At 45.2% G+C, this 18,291-nt stretch overlaps 1 protein-coding gene across 3 annotated transcripts in view; it reads right to left on the bottom strand.

Moving 5' to 3' along the window:
• The window catches only part of LOC137439991 (germ cell nuclear acidic protein), a 143,840-nt gene that overhangs the window by 68,162 nt on the left and 57,387 nt on the right, over positions 1 to 18,291 (bottom strand). For 2 of the 3 annotated variants that reach the window (XM_068136327.2, XM_078768547.1), the window contains exon 4: positions 413 to 501. In XM_068136327.2, the coding sequence (XP_067992428.2) occupies positions 413 to 501 (89 nt within the window). Of the gene's footprint in view, positions 1 to 412; positions 502 to 9,277; positions 9,442 to 18,291 lie in introns of those variants that run through there. The other variant, XM_078768548.1, reaches the window with a different exon arrangement.

Here is an 18,291-nt window from a genome sequence, read left to right as displayed (position 1 = left end):
AACCCTGTACAGCCTGACTGCAAACCTCAACTCTTTTGTTCTTCGATTCTCTAATCTGTGAAACAGCCTTCCGAGGCTTTACGATCCCAGTCTTCCATCAAGGATTTCAAGCAAGCAATGCACTACCATCTCGTGTCATTTCCCATAGGGATCTAACATCTTTATGAATGCATTGACACTGCAGAGCCAAACTCCTTTACTTGCACCGTTTGCTCTCATCCTCTCTTATTGAATGCTTATTGAATCAAACTGTTGCCATGTAGGCCCACCATCAGTCCATACCCTCAGTCGCCTTGCTACTCAATCTTGTAAAGAATAAATAAACAAACAAACAACCAAATAACAAAATGGGCGAGGAAACACTCAGCTGTCCCTGAACATGTTTATAAAAAACCGAAGCATATAAACATACCTGAGGTCGCAAGAACAGACGGTGCAGGATGGTAAAAATCTTCATTTCCAGACAACTCAATGTGATCTTCCACAATGAAACCGTCGAGACTGTGGATAAAGGAATAAAACAGTGATGAAGAAGTGTTCCAGTTCCTAAATGCATAAATCCTAAATGCACTGTACAAATAAAATTATATAATAGTTAGTTAGATAGATAGTTAAGGTGTCAACACAGGTGCAGTGACTGCTCCTCCATGTCCTCCCATCTGTCCCATAATGATGATCCGTCACCACAGACTTCAATCTAGTGCCAATGTTTGGGCATCCGCCAGTGACGTTATTTGTCTGGCCCCACAATCTGCCCTGATGCAGTCCATCCACATTTTTGTGGGCCTTCCTCTGGGTCTGGAGTCATTTACTCTTCCTTCTCAGAGTATTTTGAAAGTCTGTTCTGGGACATCTTTTCAGTGTGCCCAAATAAAGTAAGCCTTTTTTGTGTTATACTCTCTGTTATTTTGTGTTTTACTCGGAGAGTTTCCTTTATTATAGTATATGCCTTATTTTGGCGAGCTGAGTTACTCCCATTATTTTTCGAAGGCATATCGTTTCAAAAACAAGGAGTCGCTGACTCCATGTTCATCGTCTTGCTTTGTTGCACTAACGTATCAAAGGCGAGGGGGTGGGGGTGGGGGGAGTGGAGAGTAGGGCGGCACTTTTGGGTGGTCATACTATCCACCGCCAACACCACCCGGAGACGCGTTTTTCAGCAAACGAGCACCTTTTAGTCGTCAGCACTGCTCTTAGGCTCAATTCTGCAGTTTAAATTTTGAAAATCGATTCAGTTTAAGAGTTTGTAGAGCGTATCACATTTTAGGTGTTAACAGTGTGCGGAGATTAAATAAAGGCACAAACCCTGCCCGGAGAAGTCCGGAGAGTTGTATGAGGGTGGAGGGGTCTAGTAGGATGGAGGAAAGAGTGGGAGGGGCTTAGTAGAATGGAGGGAGGATTGGGAGGGGCTTAGTAGAATGCAGGAAAGTGGGAGGGGCTTAGTAGAATGGAGGGAGGAGTGGGAGGGGCTTAGTAGGATGGAGGGAAGAGTGGGAGTAGCTTAGTGGGATGGAGGGAGGAGCTTAGTAGGATGGAGGGAAGAGTGGGAGTGGCTTAGTAGGATGGAGGGAAGAGTGAGAGTGGCTTAGTAGGATGGAGGGAAGAGTGGGAGGGGCTCAGTAGGATGGAGGGAGGAGTGGGAGGGGCTTAGTAGTATGGAGGGAGGAGTGGGAGGGGCTTAGTAGGATGGAGGGAAGAGTGGGAGGGGCTCAGTATGAGGGAGGGAAGAGTGGGAGTGGCTTAGTAGGATGGAGGGAGGAGTGGGAGGGGCTTAGTAGGATGGAGGGAAGAGTGGGAGTGGCTTAGTAGGATGGAGGGAGGAGTGGGAGGGGCTTAGTAGGATGGAGGGAGGAGTGGGAGGGGCTTAGTAGGATGGAGGGAAGAGTGGGATTGGCTTAGTAGGATGGAGGGAAGAGTGAGAGTGGCTTAGTAGGATGGAGGGAAGAGTGGGAGGGGCTCAGTAGGATGGAGGGAGGAGTGGGAGGGGCTTAGTAGTATGGAGGGAGGAGTGGGAGGGGCTTAGTAGGATGGAGGGAAGAGTGGGAGGGGCTTAGTATGAGGGAGGGAAGAGTGGGAGTGGCTTAGTAGGATGGAGGGAGGAGTGGGAGGGGCTTAGTAGGATGGAGGGAAGAGTGGGAGTGGCTTAGTAGGGTGGAGGGAGGAGTGGGAGGGGCTTAGTAGGATGGGGGGAGGAGTGGGAGGGGCTTAGTAGGATGGAGGGAAGAGTGGGATTGGCTTAGTAGGATGGAGGGAAGAGTGGGAGTGGCTTAGTAGGATGGAGGGAAGAGTGGGAGTGGCTTAGTAGGATGGAGGGAAGAGTGGGAGTGGCTTAGTAGGATGGAGGGAGGAGTGGGAGTGGCTTAGTATGATGGAGGGAAGAGTGGGAGTGGCTTAGTAGGATGGAGGGCAGAGTGGGAGGGGCTAAGTAGGATGCAGGGAGGAGTGGGAGGGGCTTAGTAGGATGGAGGGCAGAGTGGGAGGGGCTAAGTAGGATGGAGGGAGGAGTGGGAGTGGCTTAGTAGGATGGAGGGAAGAGTGGGAGTGGCTTAGTAGGATGGCGGGAGGAGTGGGAGTGGCTTAGTAGGATGGAGGGAAGAGTGGGAGTGGCTTAGTAGGATGGAGGGAAGAGTGGGAGTGGCTTAGTATGAGGGAGGGAAGAGTGGGAGTGGCTTAGTAGGATGGAGGGAGGAGTGGGAGGGGCTTAGTAGGATGGAGGGAAGAGTGGGAGTGGCTTAGTAGGATGGAGGGAAGAGTGGGAGTGGCTTAGTAGGATGGAGGGAAGAGTGGGAGGGGCTTAGTAGGATGGAGGGAAGAGTGGGAGTGGCTTAGTAGGATGGAGGGAGGAGTGGGAGGGGCTTAGTAGGATGGAGGGAAGAGTGGGAGTGGCTTCGTAGGATGGAGGGCAGAGTGGGAGGGGCTAAGTAGGATGCAGGGAGGAGTGGGAGGGGCTTAGTAGGATGGAGGGAGGAGCGGGAGGGGCTTAGTAGGATGGAGGTCCATGTACAGGGTGGCACAAAGGTAACCACCTGATTTGAACAGCTGTATTTTGTGTTATATAATTTTAATTATTTTCTCTTTTTCTTGCAGATATAAAGTGTAAGGTATCTCGACAGACTACGATCGATTGTAGCACACGTTTATTGACTCTGCCGATACAGGCCCGATTAACTGCAGCGCCATCCGAGCTGGGGCGTAGGGATACAATGCGGTCACGGTGTAGGGATACAACGGTGAATATTTGCAGCTTCATACACGACATCCTCCCCTTTAAGTCCAAAATTACCAACAGCAATACGTGCTAGATTTCCAGAATTGACCTTTCAAAAGCAGCATTTCCACAACGTGAAAATAGAACATGTGTCAACGTGAAAATAGAACATGTGTCAACGTGAAAATAGAACATGTGTCAACGTGAAAATAGAACATGTGTCAACGTGAAAATAGAACATGTGTCAACGTGAAAATAGAACATGTGTAAACGTGAAAATAGAACGTGTGTCAACGTGAAAATAGAACATGTGTCAACGTGAAAATAGAACGTGTGTCACCGTGAAAATAGAACATGTGTCAACGTGAAAATAGAACATGTGTCAACGTGAAAATAGAACATGTGTCAACGTGAAAATAGAACGTGTGTCAACGTGAAAATAGAACGTGTGTCACCGTGAAAATAGAACGTGTGTCAACGTGAAAATAGAACATGTGTAAACGTGAAAATAGAACGTGTGTCAACGTGAAAATAGAACATGTGTAAACGTGAAAATAGAACATGTGTCAACGTGAAAATAGAACGTGTGTCAACGTGAAAATAGAACGTGTGTCACCGTGAAAATAGAACGTGTGTAAACGTGAAAATAGAACGTGTGTCAACGTGAAAATAGAACGTGTGTCACCGTGAAAATAGAACGTGTGTAAACGTGAAAATAGAACGTGTGTCAACGTGAAAATAGAACGTGTGTCACCGTGAAAATAGAACGTGTGTAAACGTGAAAATAGAACATGTGTAAACGTGAAAATAGAACGTGTGTAAACGTGAAAATAGAACGTGTGTAAACGTGAAAATAGAACATGTGTAAACGTGAAAATAGAACGTGTGTCAACGTGAAAATAGAACGTGTGTCAACGTGAAAATAGAACGTGTGTCACCGTGAAAATAGAACGTGTGTAAACGTGAAAATAGAACATGTGTCAACGTGAAAATAGAACGTGTGTCAACGTGAAAATAGAACGTGTGTCAACGTGAAAATAGAACGTGTGTCAACGTGAAAATAGAACGTGTGTCAACGTGAAAATAGAACGTGTGTAAACGTGAAAATAGAACGTGTGTCAACGTGAAAATAGAACGTGTGTAAACGTGAAAATAGAACGTGTGTCAACGTGAAAATAGAACGTGTGTCAACATGAAAATAGAACGTGTGTCAACGTGAAAATAGAACGTGTGTCAACGTGAAAATAGAACATGTGTCAACGTGAAAATAGAACATGTGTCAACGTGAAAATAGAACATGTGTCAACGTGAAAATAGAACATGTGTCAACGTGAAAATAGAACATGTGTCAACGTGAAAATAGAACATGTGTAAACGTGAAAATAGAACGTGTGTCAACGTGAAAATAGAACATGTGTCAACGTGAAAATAGAACGTGTGTCAACGTGAAAATAGAACGTGTGTCACCGTGAAAATAGAACGTGTGTCAACGTGAAAATAGAACGTGTGTCAACGTGAAAATAGAACGTGTGTCAACGTGAAAATAGAACGTGTGTAAACGTGAAAATAGAACGTGTGTCAACGTGAAAATAGAACATGTGTCAACGTGAAAATAGAACATGTGTCAACGTGAAAATAGAACATGTGTCAACGTGAAAATAGAACATGTGTAAACGTGAAAATAGAACGTGTGTCAACGTGAAAATAGAACATGTGTCAACGTGAAAATAGAACGTGTGTCAACGTGAAAATAGAACGTGTGTCACCGTGAAAATAGAACGTGTGTCACCGTGAAAATAGAACATGTGTCAACGTGAAAATAGAACATGTGTCAACGTGAAAATAGAACATGTGTCAACGTGAAAATAGAACATGTGTCAACGTGAAAATAGAACATGTGTAAACGTGAAAATAGAACGTGTGTCAACGTGAAAATAGAACATGTGTCAACGTGAAAATAGAACGTGTGTCAACGTGAAAATAGAACGTGTGTCACCGTGAAAATAGAACGTGTGTCACCGTGAAAATAGAACATGTGTAAACGTGAAAATAGAACGTGTGTCAACGTGAAAATAGAACATGTGTAAACGTGAAAATAGAACATGTGTCAACGTGAAAATAGAACGTGTGTCAACGTGAAAATAGAACGTGTGTCACCGTGAAAATAGAACGTGTGTAAACGTGAAAATAGAACGTGTGTCAACGTGAAAATAGAACGTGTGTCACCGTGAAAATAGAACGTGTGTAAACGTGAAAATAGAACGTGTGTCAACGTGAAAATAGAACGTGTGTCACCGTGAAAATAGAACGTGTGTAAACGTGAAAATAGAACGTGTGTAAACGTGAAAATAGAACGTGTGTAAACGTGAAAATAGAACGTGTGTAAACGTGAAAATAGAACGTGTGTCACCGTGAAAATAGAACGTGTGTCACCGTGAAAATAGAACGTGTGTCAACGTGAAAATAGAACGTGTCAACGTGAACATAGAACGTGTGTCACCGTGAAAATAGAACGTGTGTCAACGTGAAAATAGAACGTGTGTAAACGTGAAAATAGAACGTGTGTCACCGTGAAAATAGAACGTGTGTAAACGTGAAAATAGAACATGTGTCAACGTGAAAATAGAACGTGTGTCAACGTGAAAATAGAACATGTGTCACCGTGAAAATAGAACGTGTGTAAACGTGAAAATAGAACGTGTGTAAACGTGAAAATAGAACGTGTGTCACCGTGAAAATAGAACGTGTGTAAACGTGAAAATAGAACGTGTGTCAACGTGAAAATAGAACGTGTGTCACCGTGAAAATAGAACGTGTGTAAACGTGAAAATAGAACATGTGTCAACGTGAAAATAGAACGTGTGTCAACGTGAAAATAGAACATGTGTCAACGTGAAAATAGAACGTGTGTCACCGTGAAAATAGAACGTGTGTAAACGTGAAAATAGAACATGTGTAAACGTGAAAATAGAACATGTGTAAACGTGAAAATAGAACGTGTGTCACCGTGAAAATAGAACGTGTGTAAACGTGAAAATAGAACATGTGTCAACGTGAAAATAAAACGTGTGTCACCGTGAAAATAGAACGTGTGTAAACGTGAAAATAGAACATGTGTCAACGTGAAAATAGAACGTGTGTCACCGTGAAAATAGAACGTGTGTCACCGTGAAAATAGAACGTGTGTCACCGTGAAAATAGAACTTGTGTCAACGTGAAAATAGAACGTGTGTCAACGTGAAAATAGAACATGTGTCAACGTGAAAATAGAACGTGTGTCAACGTGAAAATAGAACATGTGTCAACGTGAAAATAGAACATGTGTCAACGTGAAAATAGAACATGTGTCAACGTGAAAATAGAACATGTGTCAACGTGAAAATAGAACATGTGTCAACGTGAAAATAGAACATGTGTAAACGTGAAAATAGAACGTGTGTCAACGTGAAAATAGAACATGTGTCAACGTGAAAATAGAACGTGTGTCAACGTGAAAATAGAACGTGTGTCACCGTGAAAATAGAACGTGTGTCAACGTGAAAATAGAACGTGTGTCAACGTGAAAATAGAACATGTGTCAACGTGAAAATAGAACGTGTGTAAACGTGAAAATAGAACGTGTGTCAACGTGAAAATAGAACATGTGTCAACGTGAAAATAGAACATGTGTCAACGTGAAAATAGAACATGTGTCAACGTGAAAATAGAACATGTGTAAACGTGAAAATAGAACATGTGTCAACGTGAAAATAGAACGTGTGTAAACGTGAAAATAGAACGTGTGTCACCGTGAAAATAGAACGTGTGTAAACGTGAAAATAGAACGTGTGTCAACGTGAAAATAGAACGTGTGTCACCGTGAAAATAGAACGTGTGTCACCGTGAAAATAGAACATGTGTCAACGTGAAAATAGAACATGTGTCAACGTGAAAATAGAACATGTGTCAACGTGAAAATAGAACATGTGTCAACGTGAAAATAGAACATGTGTAAACGTGAAAATAGAACGTGTGTCAACGTGAAAATAGAACATGTGTCAACGTGAAAATAGAACGTGTGTCAACGTGAAAATAGAACGTGTGTCACCGTGAAAATAGAACGTGTGTCACCGTGAAAATAGAACATGTGTAAACGTGAAAATAGAACGTGTGTCAACGTGAAAATAGAACATGTGTAAACGTGAAAATAGAACATGTGTCAACGTGAAAATAGAACGTGTGTCAACGTGAAAATAGAACGTGTGTCACCGTGAAAATAGAACGTGTGTAAACGTGAAAATAGAACGTGTGTCAACGTGAAAATAGAACGTGTGTCACCGTGAAAATAGAACGTGTGTAAACGTGAAAATAGAACGTGTGTCAACGTGAAAATAGAACGTGTGTCACCGTGAAAATAGAACGTGTGTAAACGTGAAAATTGAACGTGTGCAAACGTGAAAATAGAACGTGTGTAAACGTGAAAATAGAACGTGTGTAAACGTGAAAATAGAACGTGTGTCACCGTGAAAACAGAACGTGTGTCAACGTGAAAATAGAACGTGTCAACGTGAAAATAGAACATGTGTCACCGTGAAAATAGAACGTGTGTCAACGTGAAAATAGAACGTGTGTAAACGTGAAAATAGAACGTGTGTCACCGTGAAAATAGAACGTGTGTAAACGTGAAAATAGAACATGTGTCAACGTGAAAATAGAACGTGTGTCAACGTGAAACTAGAACATGTGTCACCGTGAAAATAGAACGTGTGTAAACGTGAAAATAGAACGTGTGTAAACGTGAAAATAGAACGTGTGTCACCGTGAAAATAGAACGTGTGTAAACGTGAAAATAGAACGTGTGTCAACGTGAAAATAGAACGTGTGTCACCGTGAAAATAGAACGTGTGTAAACGTGAAAATAGAACATGTGTCAACGTGAAAATAGAACGTGTGTCAACGTGAAAATAGAACATGTGTCAACGTGAAAATAGAACGTGTGTCACCGTGAAAATAGAACGTGTGTAAACGTGAAAATAGAACATGTGTAAACGTGAAAATAGAACATGTGTAAACGTGAAAATAGAACGTGTGTCACCGTGAAAATAGAACGTGTGTAAACGTGAAAATAGAACATGTGTCAACGTGAAAATAGAACGTGTGTCACCGTGAAAATATAACGTGTGTAAACGTGAAAATAGAACGTGTGTCACCGTGAAAATAGAACGTGTGTAAACGTGAAAATAGAACATGTGTCAACGTGAAAATAGAACGTGTGTCACCGTGAAAATAGAACATGTGTAAACGTGAAAATAGAACATGTGTCAACGTGAAAATAGAACGTGTGTCAACGTGAAAATAGAACGTGTGTCACCGTGAAAATAGAACGTGTGTCACCGTGAAAATAGAACATGTGTAAACGTGAAAATAGAACGTGTGTCAACGTGAAAATAGAACGTGTGTCAACGTGAAAATAGAACGTGTGTCAACGTGAAAATAGAACGTGTGTAAACGTGAAAATAGAACATGTGTCAACGTGAAAATAGAACGTGTGTCACCGTGAAAATAGAACGTGTGTAAACGTGAAAATAGAACATGTGTCACTGTGAAAATAGAACGTGTGTAAACGTGAAAATAGAACATGTGTCAACGTGAAAATAGAACGTGTGTCACCGTGAAAATAGAACATGTGTAAACGTGAAAATAGAACATGTGTAAACGTGAAAATAGAACATGTGTCAACGTGAAAATAGAACGTGTGTCAACGTGAAAATAGAACGTGTGTCACCGTGAAAATAGAACGTGTGTCACCGTGAAAATAGAACATGTGTAAACGTGAAAATAGAACGTGTGTCAACGTGAAAATAGAACATGTGTCAACGTGAAAATAGAACGTGTGTCAACGTGAAAATAGAACGTGTGTCACCGTGAAAATAGAACGTGTGTCAACGTGAAAATAGAACATGTGTCAACGTGAAAATAGAACATGTGTCAACGTGAAAATAGAACGTGTGTCAACGTGAAAATAGAACATGTGTCAACGTGAAAATAAACATCTTCAAAGATTCAACCGGCCGGGTGCTTTTCTCTCACGCATTGAGCGTCGCGGTGTAGCAGTGGATACAGAGTCCGAGGTGATTCCTTTGCTCTCCACGAAGGGTGTAGCGTTCGCAGAGGTTTTCGGGGCATCCGAGCCGGATGGAGCGGCCACGACGATCTCCGGCAGTGGCGGGTCGAACTGTTGTTTGTTTGTTTTGTTTTTTTTTGTTGTTTTTTTTTGTTTGTTTGTTTTTGTATACTGAATCGAGGCTCGTGAAAGAGCTAACATTTATCACAAACAAATCAACCAGACAAACAAAATATATAAAAAGAGGGAGCGGAAGACAAGATGGGGAGAGAAGGGGAAGCACACAAACACAACATTTGAGAGCAGGGAGATGTGTGGAAGGGAGAGGGCTTGGGGGGAGGAGGCGTGGGAAGGTGGGGGGGGGGGGGGGGGTGGGGGTGGGTTAAGTATAAAACACAAGGACACCAAGGACTTCCAGGACAGAAGTTGGTATTTCAAAAAAGTGGAATTGGGGTGAAATTAGCGGGGGTAGAAAAGATCAAGGTTTTGGATGGGGGAAGATAAGAGATGGTGGTAAACAGCTGTTTTAAAGACCTAGAGGGTTGAGTGGGATTGAAGAGAGTGAGGGAGTTTGTTCCAGAGGCGGGAGAAAAGAGGAATGAAGGAGTGAAGGTGAGCAGAGAGTCTTGATTTTGGCAGTTTAACCATAAGAGGGTTGCAGGCAGATCTTGTGCGACCTGTAGGAATATTTGTGGGACAGAGCCCAGAGAGAGCTGGGGGGGCAAGGCCAGAGAGGAGTCGGTAGAAGACGGAAAGACCACCAACCTGCCTGCGGTGAGTGAGTGAGAGGCCCTTGGAGTTAGCTTCATCGCGGGAGATTCCAATGATTCTGAATGCTTTGGTTTCAACAGCGTGAAGACGATCTAGGTGTGAGGCAAGAGCACCAGCCCAGAGGTGAGAGCAGTATTCCATTGAGCTGCGGATGAAAGCCTTGTATGTGGTGAGGAGCTCAGGTGTGCCAAGGAAGGACTTCACACGACAGAGGATGCCCAGTCGGCGACTGGCTTTGGAGGCCAGATTTGAAATGTGGTTTTCCCAGGAAAGATCATGGCAGATAGTGAGACCCAAAAGCTTCAGTGACAGAACTTCTTGGAGAAGATTGTTGAGAAAGTAGATGGGAGGGTTGTCCAGTCAATCTTTTCGGAGAGACATAGTAAGAGTGTGAGATTTGTCAGGATTGAAAGACATGTTCCACTTGTTTGACCAGTCTGTGATTTTGTCCAGGTCTTCAGAGAGTGAGGAGGCTGTAGACTGCCGATCTGAGGGAAGAGGAATGGAGCGGCAGAGAGTGGAGTCATCAGCAAAGAGATAGAGAGGATTTACCAGAGAGTCAGATAGATCATTGATGAAGACCAGAAAAAGCACAGGGCCCAGAACACTGCCTTGGGGAACTCCAGCCTGAACAGGAAGAGGAGATGAGAGAAACCCATTCAGGGCCACACGTTGACTACGACTAGAGAGGAAGTCCGCCACCCATGCGTGGAGATTTCCATGGATACCAAAAGAGGAGAGTTTGGTGAGCAGAGCGGGGTGCCAGACCGTATCGAAGGCACGTGTTGTTCTGACTGTGACGATGCTGCAGGCTCTATCGACTGACAGTGACGGTAGGTTATGTGGTGCTGATGTCTACGAATTTCGCGGCCGCCCTGCAGGCGAATCACGCAGGACAGTGGACCTGGCTTCTCGATGATGTCCCCCGGTAGCCACGTCGCACCTGCACCAAAATTTCGGGCAAACACTGGATCTCCAATGTTGATACATCGACTGTTGGACGTCTTATCGTGCACCAACTTTTGATTAAGCTGGCTCTGATAAACATTTGATGATATGTCTGGTTTGAGATTGTCAAGTGTCGATCTCAAGTGTCGTTTCATCAATAACTCAGACGGAGCTGCACCGGTTGTTGATTGTGGCATGATGCGGTATTTGAACAGGAGACGAGAAAGCTTTGTTTCCAGGGTTCCCTCCTGAAGTTTCTGCAATCCGGATTTGATGATTCCCACGGTTCGTTTGGCCAAGCCATTTGAAGCCTGGTGATGTGGGCTGACAAACTTATGTTTGATGCCATTCTGACGTGTGAACTCGGCAAACTCGGAACTGGAAAACCACGTACCGTTATCACTCACGATCATCCTGGGCAGACCATGAGTGGCGAAACAGCGTCTGAGTCTTTCAATGACAATGGCTGACGTAGTACCACGCGTCACATAGGCATCAATCCATTTTGTGTGCACGTCCGTAATTATTAGAATCATGCTGCCGTTAATAGGCCCGGCATAATCGAGATGTAGGCGATGCCACGGTTCGCTGGGCCATTCCCAGGGATGCAGTGGTGCTTTCGCAGGTGTATTCCGGGTGCTCTGGCAGGGGTAACAATGTCGAACATGATGTTCGATATCAGCATCAAGATTCGGCCACCACACATAGTTTCTAGCGAGTGACTTCATCTTCACAATCCCGGGGTGACAGTTATGGATTTCATCCATGACCCTGGAACGCAGATTTTCTGGGATCACGACACGACATCCCCAGAGTAGGCAACCATTTTCCACGCCGAGTTCGTTTTTACGTGCTTTAAAAGCCGCAAAAGCTGGGTCACCCTGAGGTAGCAAATGCCATCCAAGCTGTACAGCCTGGACAGTTCTGGACAGAACGGGGTCTCTTCGAGTACGAGTGCGGATCTGGCCAGAATCGACAGCACAATCTTCCAGATGATCCATCAGTGCGATAATGGATCCTGGTGTAGGCGAATCATCAACGGATTCTGGAAGGGGTAACTGACTCATGGCATCTGCATTTGTGATAGACGAACCGGGCTTATAACATATGGTGTAGTCATAAGCAGCGAGAAACAGGGACCAGCGGATGATCCTGGGCGGTAGTGTGTCAGATGTCACCTTAGTTGGACCAAACAGACTGATCAGCGGCTTGTGATCAGTGCGAATCGTGAAATGATGTCCAAGAAGATACTGGCGAAATTTGCTGATGCCGAAAACGATTCCCAATCCTTCCTTGTCAAGTTGCGAATAGTTCTTCTCTGCCGGGGACAACGTTCTGGATGCAAATGCAACAGGTCTTTCCATACCTTCAGGCATCACGTGTGATAATACTGTTGTGGATTTGAGAATCTTGTTTTTTTTGGTGTAAATATCACCCTCTGTAAAGTGTAATGAATACTTGTAAATATCTCCGGTTGGTGTGTAAAGGTCAAAGGTCGTCCTCTTAGTTACTCCATATACATGCACATAGCAAATCATATACCCTTCTAAATAGTTATTTCCTTATTCTGTGTATTAGCTTAAGGCTCTGTTTCCCATTAATTGACACTGCATTGCACCGAATCAGGTAAGACAGAATCCCTTTTCAAGTCTCCCCCAATCCTCTCAGTGCATTGGGCGGTTTTCTTCACCCCAAACTCCATTATGCACGCGGTCAAGTCCACGAACAAGGGCGTTGCCCGCCCCTCGTCAACGGAAGGTGGAGCCAGCGAGCCCCCACCAGTCAATCAGGGCTGGTGAGATACCATCACGGGCGTGGCGCGGGTTGATCTCAAAGCGTGTTATAAAAGCGCCCGCGCAAGCCTTTTTGAGAGACGTGCGTAAGAGTCCAGTTGAGGAGAAGCAGAGAGAGGGATTTTTGAGGGAGGTGCGCTGGACCAGAGGCAGATTCTGCGGAATAGGAAAAGAGCGTCGGAGACGCAGGAGGCGGAGGACGCGTGAGACAGCTGCCGGTATGAAACCAAATACGTGGAGCTGCCGGCTCCTCACTGCCAGCCCGAAGCGGCGCTGTGTTTCCCGGGTTTTCGCCTCGACCCAAAGCGCGGATCGGAGCGCGCGCTTGGAGCTGGACCTCGATGCCTACCATCTGCCTGGACCCTCCTCTGCCGTCCCAAAACCATTCCTGCCCTTCCATCCTTTTGTGTACGTGAGTTTGTTTTGTGTGTCTTGTCCCTGGGTATAAGTTAAGCCTGTTTAGATAAGTCAGTATTTGCACTGTGTCTTCTGGTCCTTCCCTCCTTCTGTAAATTATTTTCTTATTCTTCCTTCTCCTTGGTTCTTTTGATTGTGTAAATAATAGTTAGTAATAAATCATATTTGTATTTCCTACCTTCGTTCTTCTTCTTCATGCTCATCCGGTCGTCTTTGTGATTTCCCCATTGAAAACCTGTGGCGCGATTTTGGCCAACGTTCAGGATCGGGTTAGTCTCTGCTAATGGTTCGTGCCGCGGTTGCTAAACCGCTCGGCAATTAACATCTGTCAGCGGTCGCGAACGAGGTTGCGCACCTGCCTCTCCGGAGGGAGTTTGTGCAGCTTCAGGACCACGTCGGTCAGTCGTAGACGAGGGGATTAATCCCCCCTCGATAAGGGGGAAAGAGGCCGACGGAGAGATCCGCAACAAATTGGTGCTAGGAGCGAGATTCGGACCTGAAGCGCGCTTAGCGCGCTCAAATTACGAGTGGCCCAAGATTTTATTTTATTATAACATCTAAATTAAAATCGTGCCATGGATGGTCAAGGTGATCGGATGCCGGTTGGGGAGTTAGAGGGGTTAGAATCAACCCAGGACCCCAGGGAAATGTATATGGGGGAGAGGGAGGAGGAGAGCAATGAAGATGTGGTTGAGGGGGTATCAGGTGCACAAGATGGCGCCCTCACGCACGATGTTGCAGCGGCACCAAATGTCGCCGCGCCCATGACCGTAGCAGCACCGGTGGATTTGAACCTTTTTATGCTGCAAATGGAGGCCCTTATGGCCAAGATGGGTGAGCAAATGGAAAAAAAAAATGGATGCTCGGAGCGATAAGACCAGTGAGCAATTGGGGGCAATGAGGGATGAAGCAAGGGGTACCAGTGAGCAATTGGGGGCAATGAGGGACGAAGCAAGGGGTACCAGTGAGCAATTGGGGGCAATGAGGGACGAAGCAAGGGGTACCAGTGAGCGATTGGAAAATCAAATTGGGGGATTAAAAACGGACATGGGAAATCAAATCGGGGGGCTAGAAGCTAAATTTGAGGGTTTAGACAATAAATTTGAAGGTTTAGACAATAAATTTGAGGGGTTAGACAACGGGATGAAAGAGGTGAAGAATGGGTTAGGTGGGTTAGAAAACACAATGGAAGGCAAATTGCGGGAAATAGGGGAGCAATCCGCCCGGGAAATTAAACAGATGGGAGAACAGATAGAGGAGGTGAAAATCGGGTTAGAAACCAAATTGGATGCCCAGAGGAATGATTTGGAACAGATGGCGGCAGCATCTACCAAAGAGATGGGAGAAATGGGGGAGGAGATCAGACGAGGTGTGAGCGAGGAGGTCTCGTGGGTACACGAGGAGGTAAAGCGAGGTGAGGAGCGTATGCAGAAAGAGGTGAGAAATAGTACGGCTAGGTTACAGGGGGGCATAGAGGATCTGACGAGGGGAGTAGAGCAGCTGACGGTGGGACAAAAAGAATTAGTGGATCAAGTGGAAAAGAACACTGCGATAATCGGGGGGTTAAAGGCGACGCAGAAGGAGATAAAGAAAGAACTCATAGCGACAAAGAGGGAATGTCAGATGGTACATGAGGGGTTGACAAAGAGGTTGGACGAGGTAACGGAGGCAATGGAGACGAAAGAACGGGAGGTGAGGTTTCACTCCAAAACTGAGTCGGTGGTACCTGTACAACCCACGATGTGTGTTGATGGTAAGATACTGTTTCGAATTATCGTCCAAGCGGAGCTGTAGATAGGCGGATTTGAGATCGAGTTTCGTAAAAGTCTTGCCTCCCGTGAGACGAGCATAGAGGTCTTCGATCCTCGGGATTGGATATTTATCCAATGAAGAACACTTGTTCACGGTCATTTTATAATCTCCACATATGCGGATGGACTGGTCCGATTTTATGACCGGAATGATGGGCGCCGCCCATTCGGCATACAAGATTTGCTCGATGATGCCCAGATTTTCAAGATGATCCAGTTCCTTGTCTATCCGCTCCCGCAGGGCGAAAGGTACTGGGCGAGCTCTACAAAATATAGGATTGGCATCCCGGTAAACACTGACTTTAGCCGTATGTCCTTTCAAGGTTCCAAGCTCATCCTTGAAGACATCCGGGTACATATCCAGCACATTTTGAGTGTGTATGCTGCGGTAGGAGAAACGTTGGCTGCCCGAAGTTGAGAATGCTTTTCCACTTCAGTCGAATTATGCTCAACCAGTTCCTGCCGAGTAAGGAAGGGCCCTTTCCAGAAATGACGATCAGGGATAGGTGAAACTCACGGTTATCATAGCCCACCGTGACGTCACATGTACCGGCTTGTACCGCAGGGAACAATCTTCTCACCTGTATAGGTGGAGAGTCCATAGGTAGTAGGTTTCAGATGGGGTCGGCCAGCATCACTCCACAGGTTTGTGAAAACAGCATGGCTGATGAGCGAGACGGCCGCACCAGTGTCGACCTCCATTTGCAATGGTCGATTGTTGACGACAACAGTGGCAAAAAGAGGGTCCCGCTTATGGTGAGAATCAATATGAAGCAAGTCATACGATTCTGAGTTGTCGGAAACAGAGCTCACCTGGTCAAACTCAGGTTCCTCCGAACCGATAAATTGATGAATCTTCTTGTCAGCTTTCCCTTTTCCCGATTTGCGAGTGATGCAAGCTGGAGCAATATGGCCAGTTTTCGAACAGAAATGGCAGGTCGCATCTTTGAACCGACACGTCTCCAGAGGGTGCTTTCCGTTGCACCGAAAACATTTGTTGTGTGTTTGAGACTGCACTGGCTTCTGACGAAGAGACTTGTTCCAACGTTTTGGCTGATCATGATCCAACCGATTCACAGCAGGGCTGGTACCAGATGGGCGAGTTGCACCGATGCTTGTAGCGTTGCGTTCAGCACTTTCCATGGAAATGGCGGTGTCTCTGGCATTTTGGAACGTCAGTCTTCTCTCAGCAAGCAGGCGTCTACGAGTGCGGTCATCGGACATGCCACCCACCAGCAAATCACGGAGCACGTCATCAATCGTGTCCCCAAACTCACACAGATTTGACAGTTTTTTGAGGTGTGCAATGAAGTCTGCGATCAACTGACCTTGCTGCTGTCTGCACATGTAAAAATTAAACCAACACAGGATGACTGAAGGAGATGGATTACAATGTTCCTTCAAAGCGGCCTTGAGCTCTGCATACGTGAGCTCCTGAATTGTCCTGAGTGAAGGTCCTGAGAAGCTCCTGAATTGTCCGAGGACGAATCAGGTTTTTAACGAGTGTGAACGTCTCACCTCCGCAAACGGACAGGAAGACGGCCTTCATCCGGGCTTCGGTCACGATGCCGTTCGCCTCGAAGAAGAAAGACAACCGCTCAGAATATGTGTCAAAATCTCCCTCATGAGGATCGAATTCATCGATATGGCCGAAAGAAGTCATGCTCGAGATGTTTATCCTCGTCGCCATGTAAGGTATCTCGACAGACTACGATCGATTGGAGCACACGTTTATTGACTCTGCCGATACAGGCCCGATTAACTGCAGCGCCATCCGAGCTGGGGCGTAGGGATACAATGCGGTCACGGTGTCGGGATACAACGGTGAATATTTGCAGCTTCATACATGACATAAAGTGAAACTCTTGAAGGTAATAATGAGCCGGTATGCACCTCAGCAACATGCAACAATAGTTGAATTTTATTTCAAAAACAATTGTTCAATAATTTCAACTCGGGGAGAATTTCGGTGAGTTTTTGCAACTCCAAAGGCTCCAAATCCACAGCGTATTCGGGTGTTGATTTCCCGGTTTCGGGAATCAGGAACGACAGTTGATTAAACGCGAACTGGCACAGACCACGAAGCAGCCGATCCCCGACTTGAGCGAGGAGGAGAGAAGGTAAATGAGAACCCAGACCAGCCGATCCCCGACTTGAGCGAGGAGGAGAGAAGGTAAATGAGAACCCAGACCAGCCGATCCCCGACTTGAGCGAGGAGGAGAGAAGGTAAATGAGAACCCAGAAACCTTGAGGAGAAGACGCTCAATTGGGTATTTTACGACGGTCGCTGCAACAAATCTTGGTGCAGGAGTTGGACGTTTATCGCTCCCAGACACCTTTTTGTGTGGCGATCTCAAATAATGCATGGATGTAAATAATCCATCCACTCTGTTGGAGACTTTCCTTTGTCCAAGAAATCAACGATTTATCACCGGAAGTTTTGACGAGGGTGATGGAAAACCCATCGAAAGAGCTCGGATTTGTGAATGTGAAGCAGCCGGTCATTTACAGGACGTAATTTTCATGTTTAATTTCATAAAATCTCAATGGATTAAACAATTGTTTGTCATTCATAGTTTGTGTGTTTTTGTTTTTTTTTCCAAAAGTTATCGGCAAAACAAATCAGGTGGAACTTTTGTGCCAACCTCGCCAAAATTATTGAACAATTGTTTTTGAAATAAAATCCAACTATTGTTGCACGTTGCTGAGGTGTATACCGGCTCATTGTCACCTTCAAGGGTTTAACTTTATATCTGTAAAAAAAAGAAAAACAATTAAAATTATATAAAACAAAATACAGCGATTTCAATCAGGTGGTTGTTACCTTTGTGCCACCCTGTACATAGAGTCCCGACATGGCGGTGTTCGTGCCTGTGTTTAATGCGATACGCTCGACAAACACTTAACCTGACCAAATTTCAAAATTTAAACAACGGAATTGAGCTAAACAGCAGATCAAGTGCGAAAAAAGTGTTCATTTCCTTAAAACGTTTCCTCAAAAAAACGCGTTTGCTAAAAAATGTCTCCGGGCATTTCCAGGCCAGGGTATTTTTAGTGTTTCCAACTACATCGTCTGACGCACCCAGTGCCCTCAACATGGGTTGATGGATATCGTCGGATTTTGCGTGCTCTGCATGACGTCTTCCTCTTCTTCAAGAAAAATTAACACCCAAAACACAGTCCGTGAACTCTTAATTGCGTTAAGACTGCTGAGAACCCTCAGACCTTTGGCGACCCTGA

This window comes from Myxine glutinosa, chromosome 14 (genome assembly GCF_964187855.1).
Source record: "Myxine glutinosa chromosome 14, kmMyxGlut1.1, whole genome shotgun sequence".
In the NCBI taxonomy this organism is placed as follows: domain Eukaryota; kingdom Metazoa; phylum Chordata; class Myxini; order Myxiniformes; family Myxinidae; genus Myxine; species Myxine glutinosa.
Note: the sequence above shows the minus strand (reverse complement) of the source record. Positions and strands in the feature narration are given on the sequence as shown.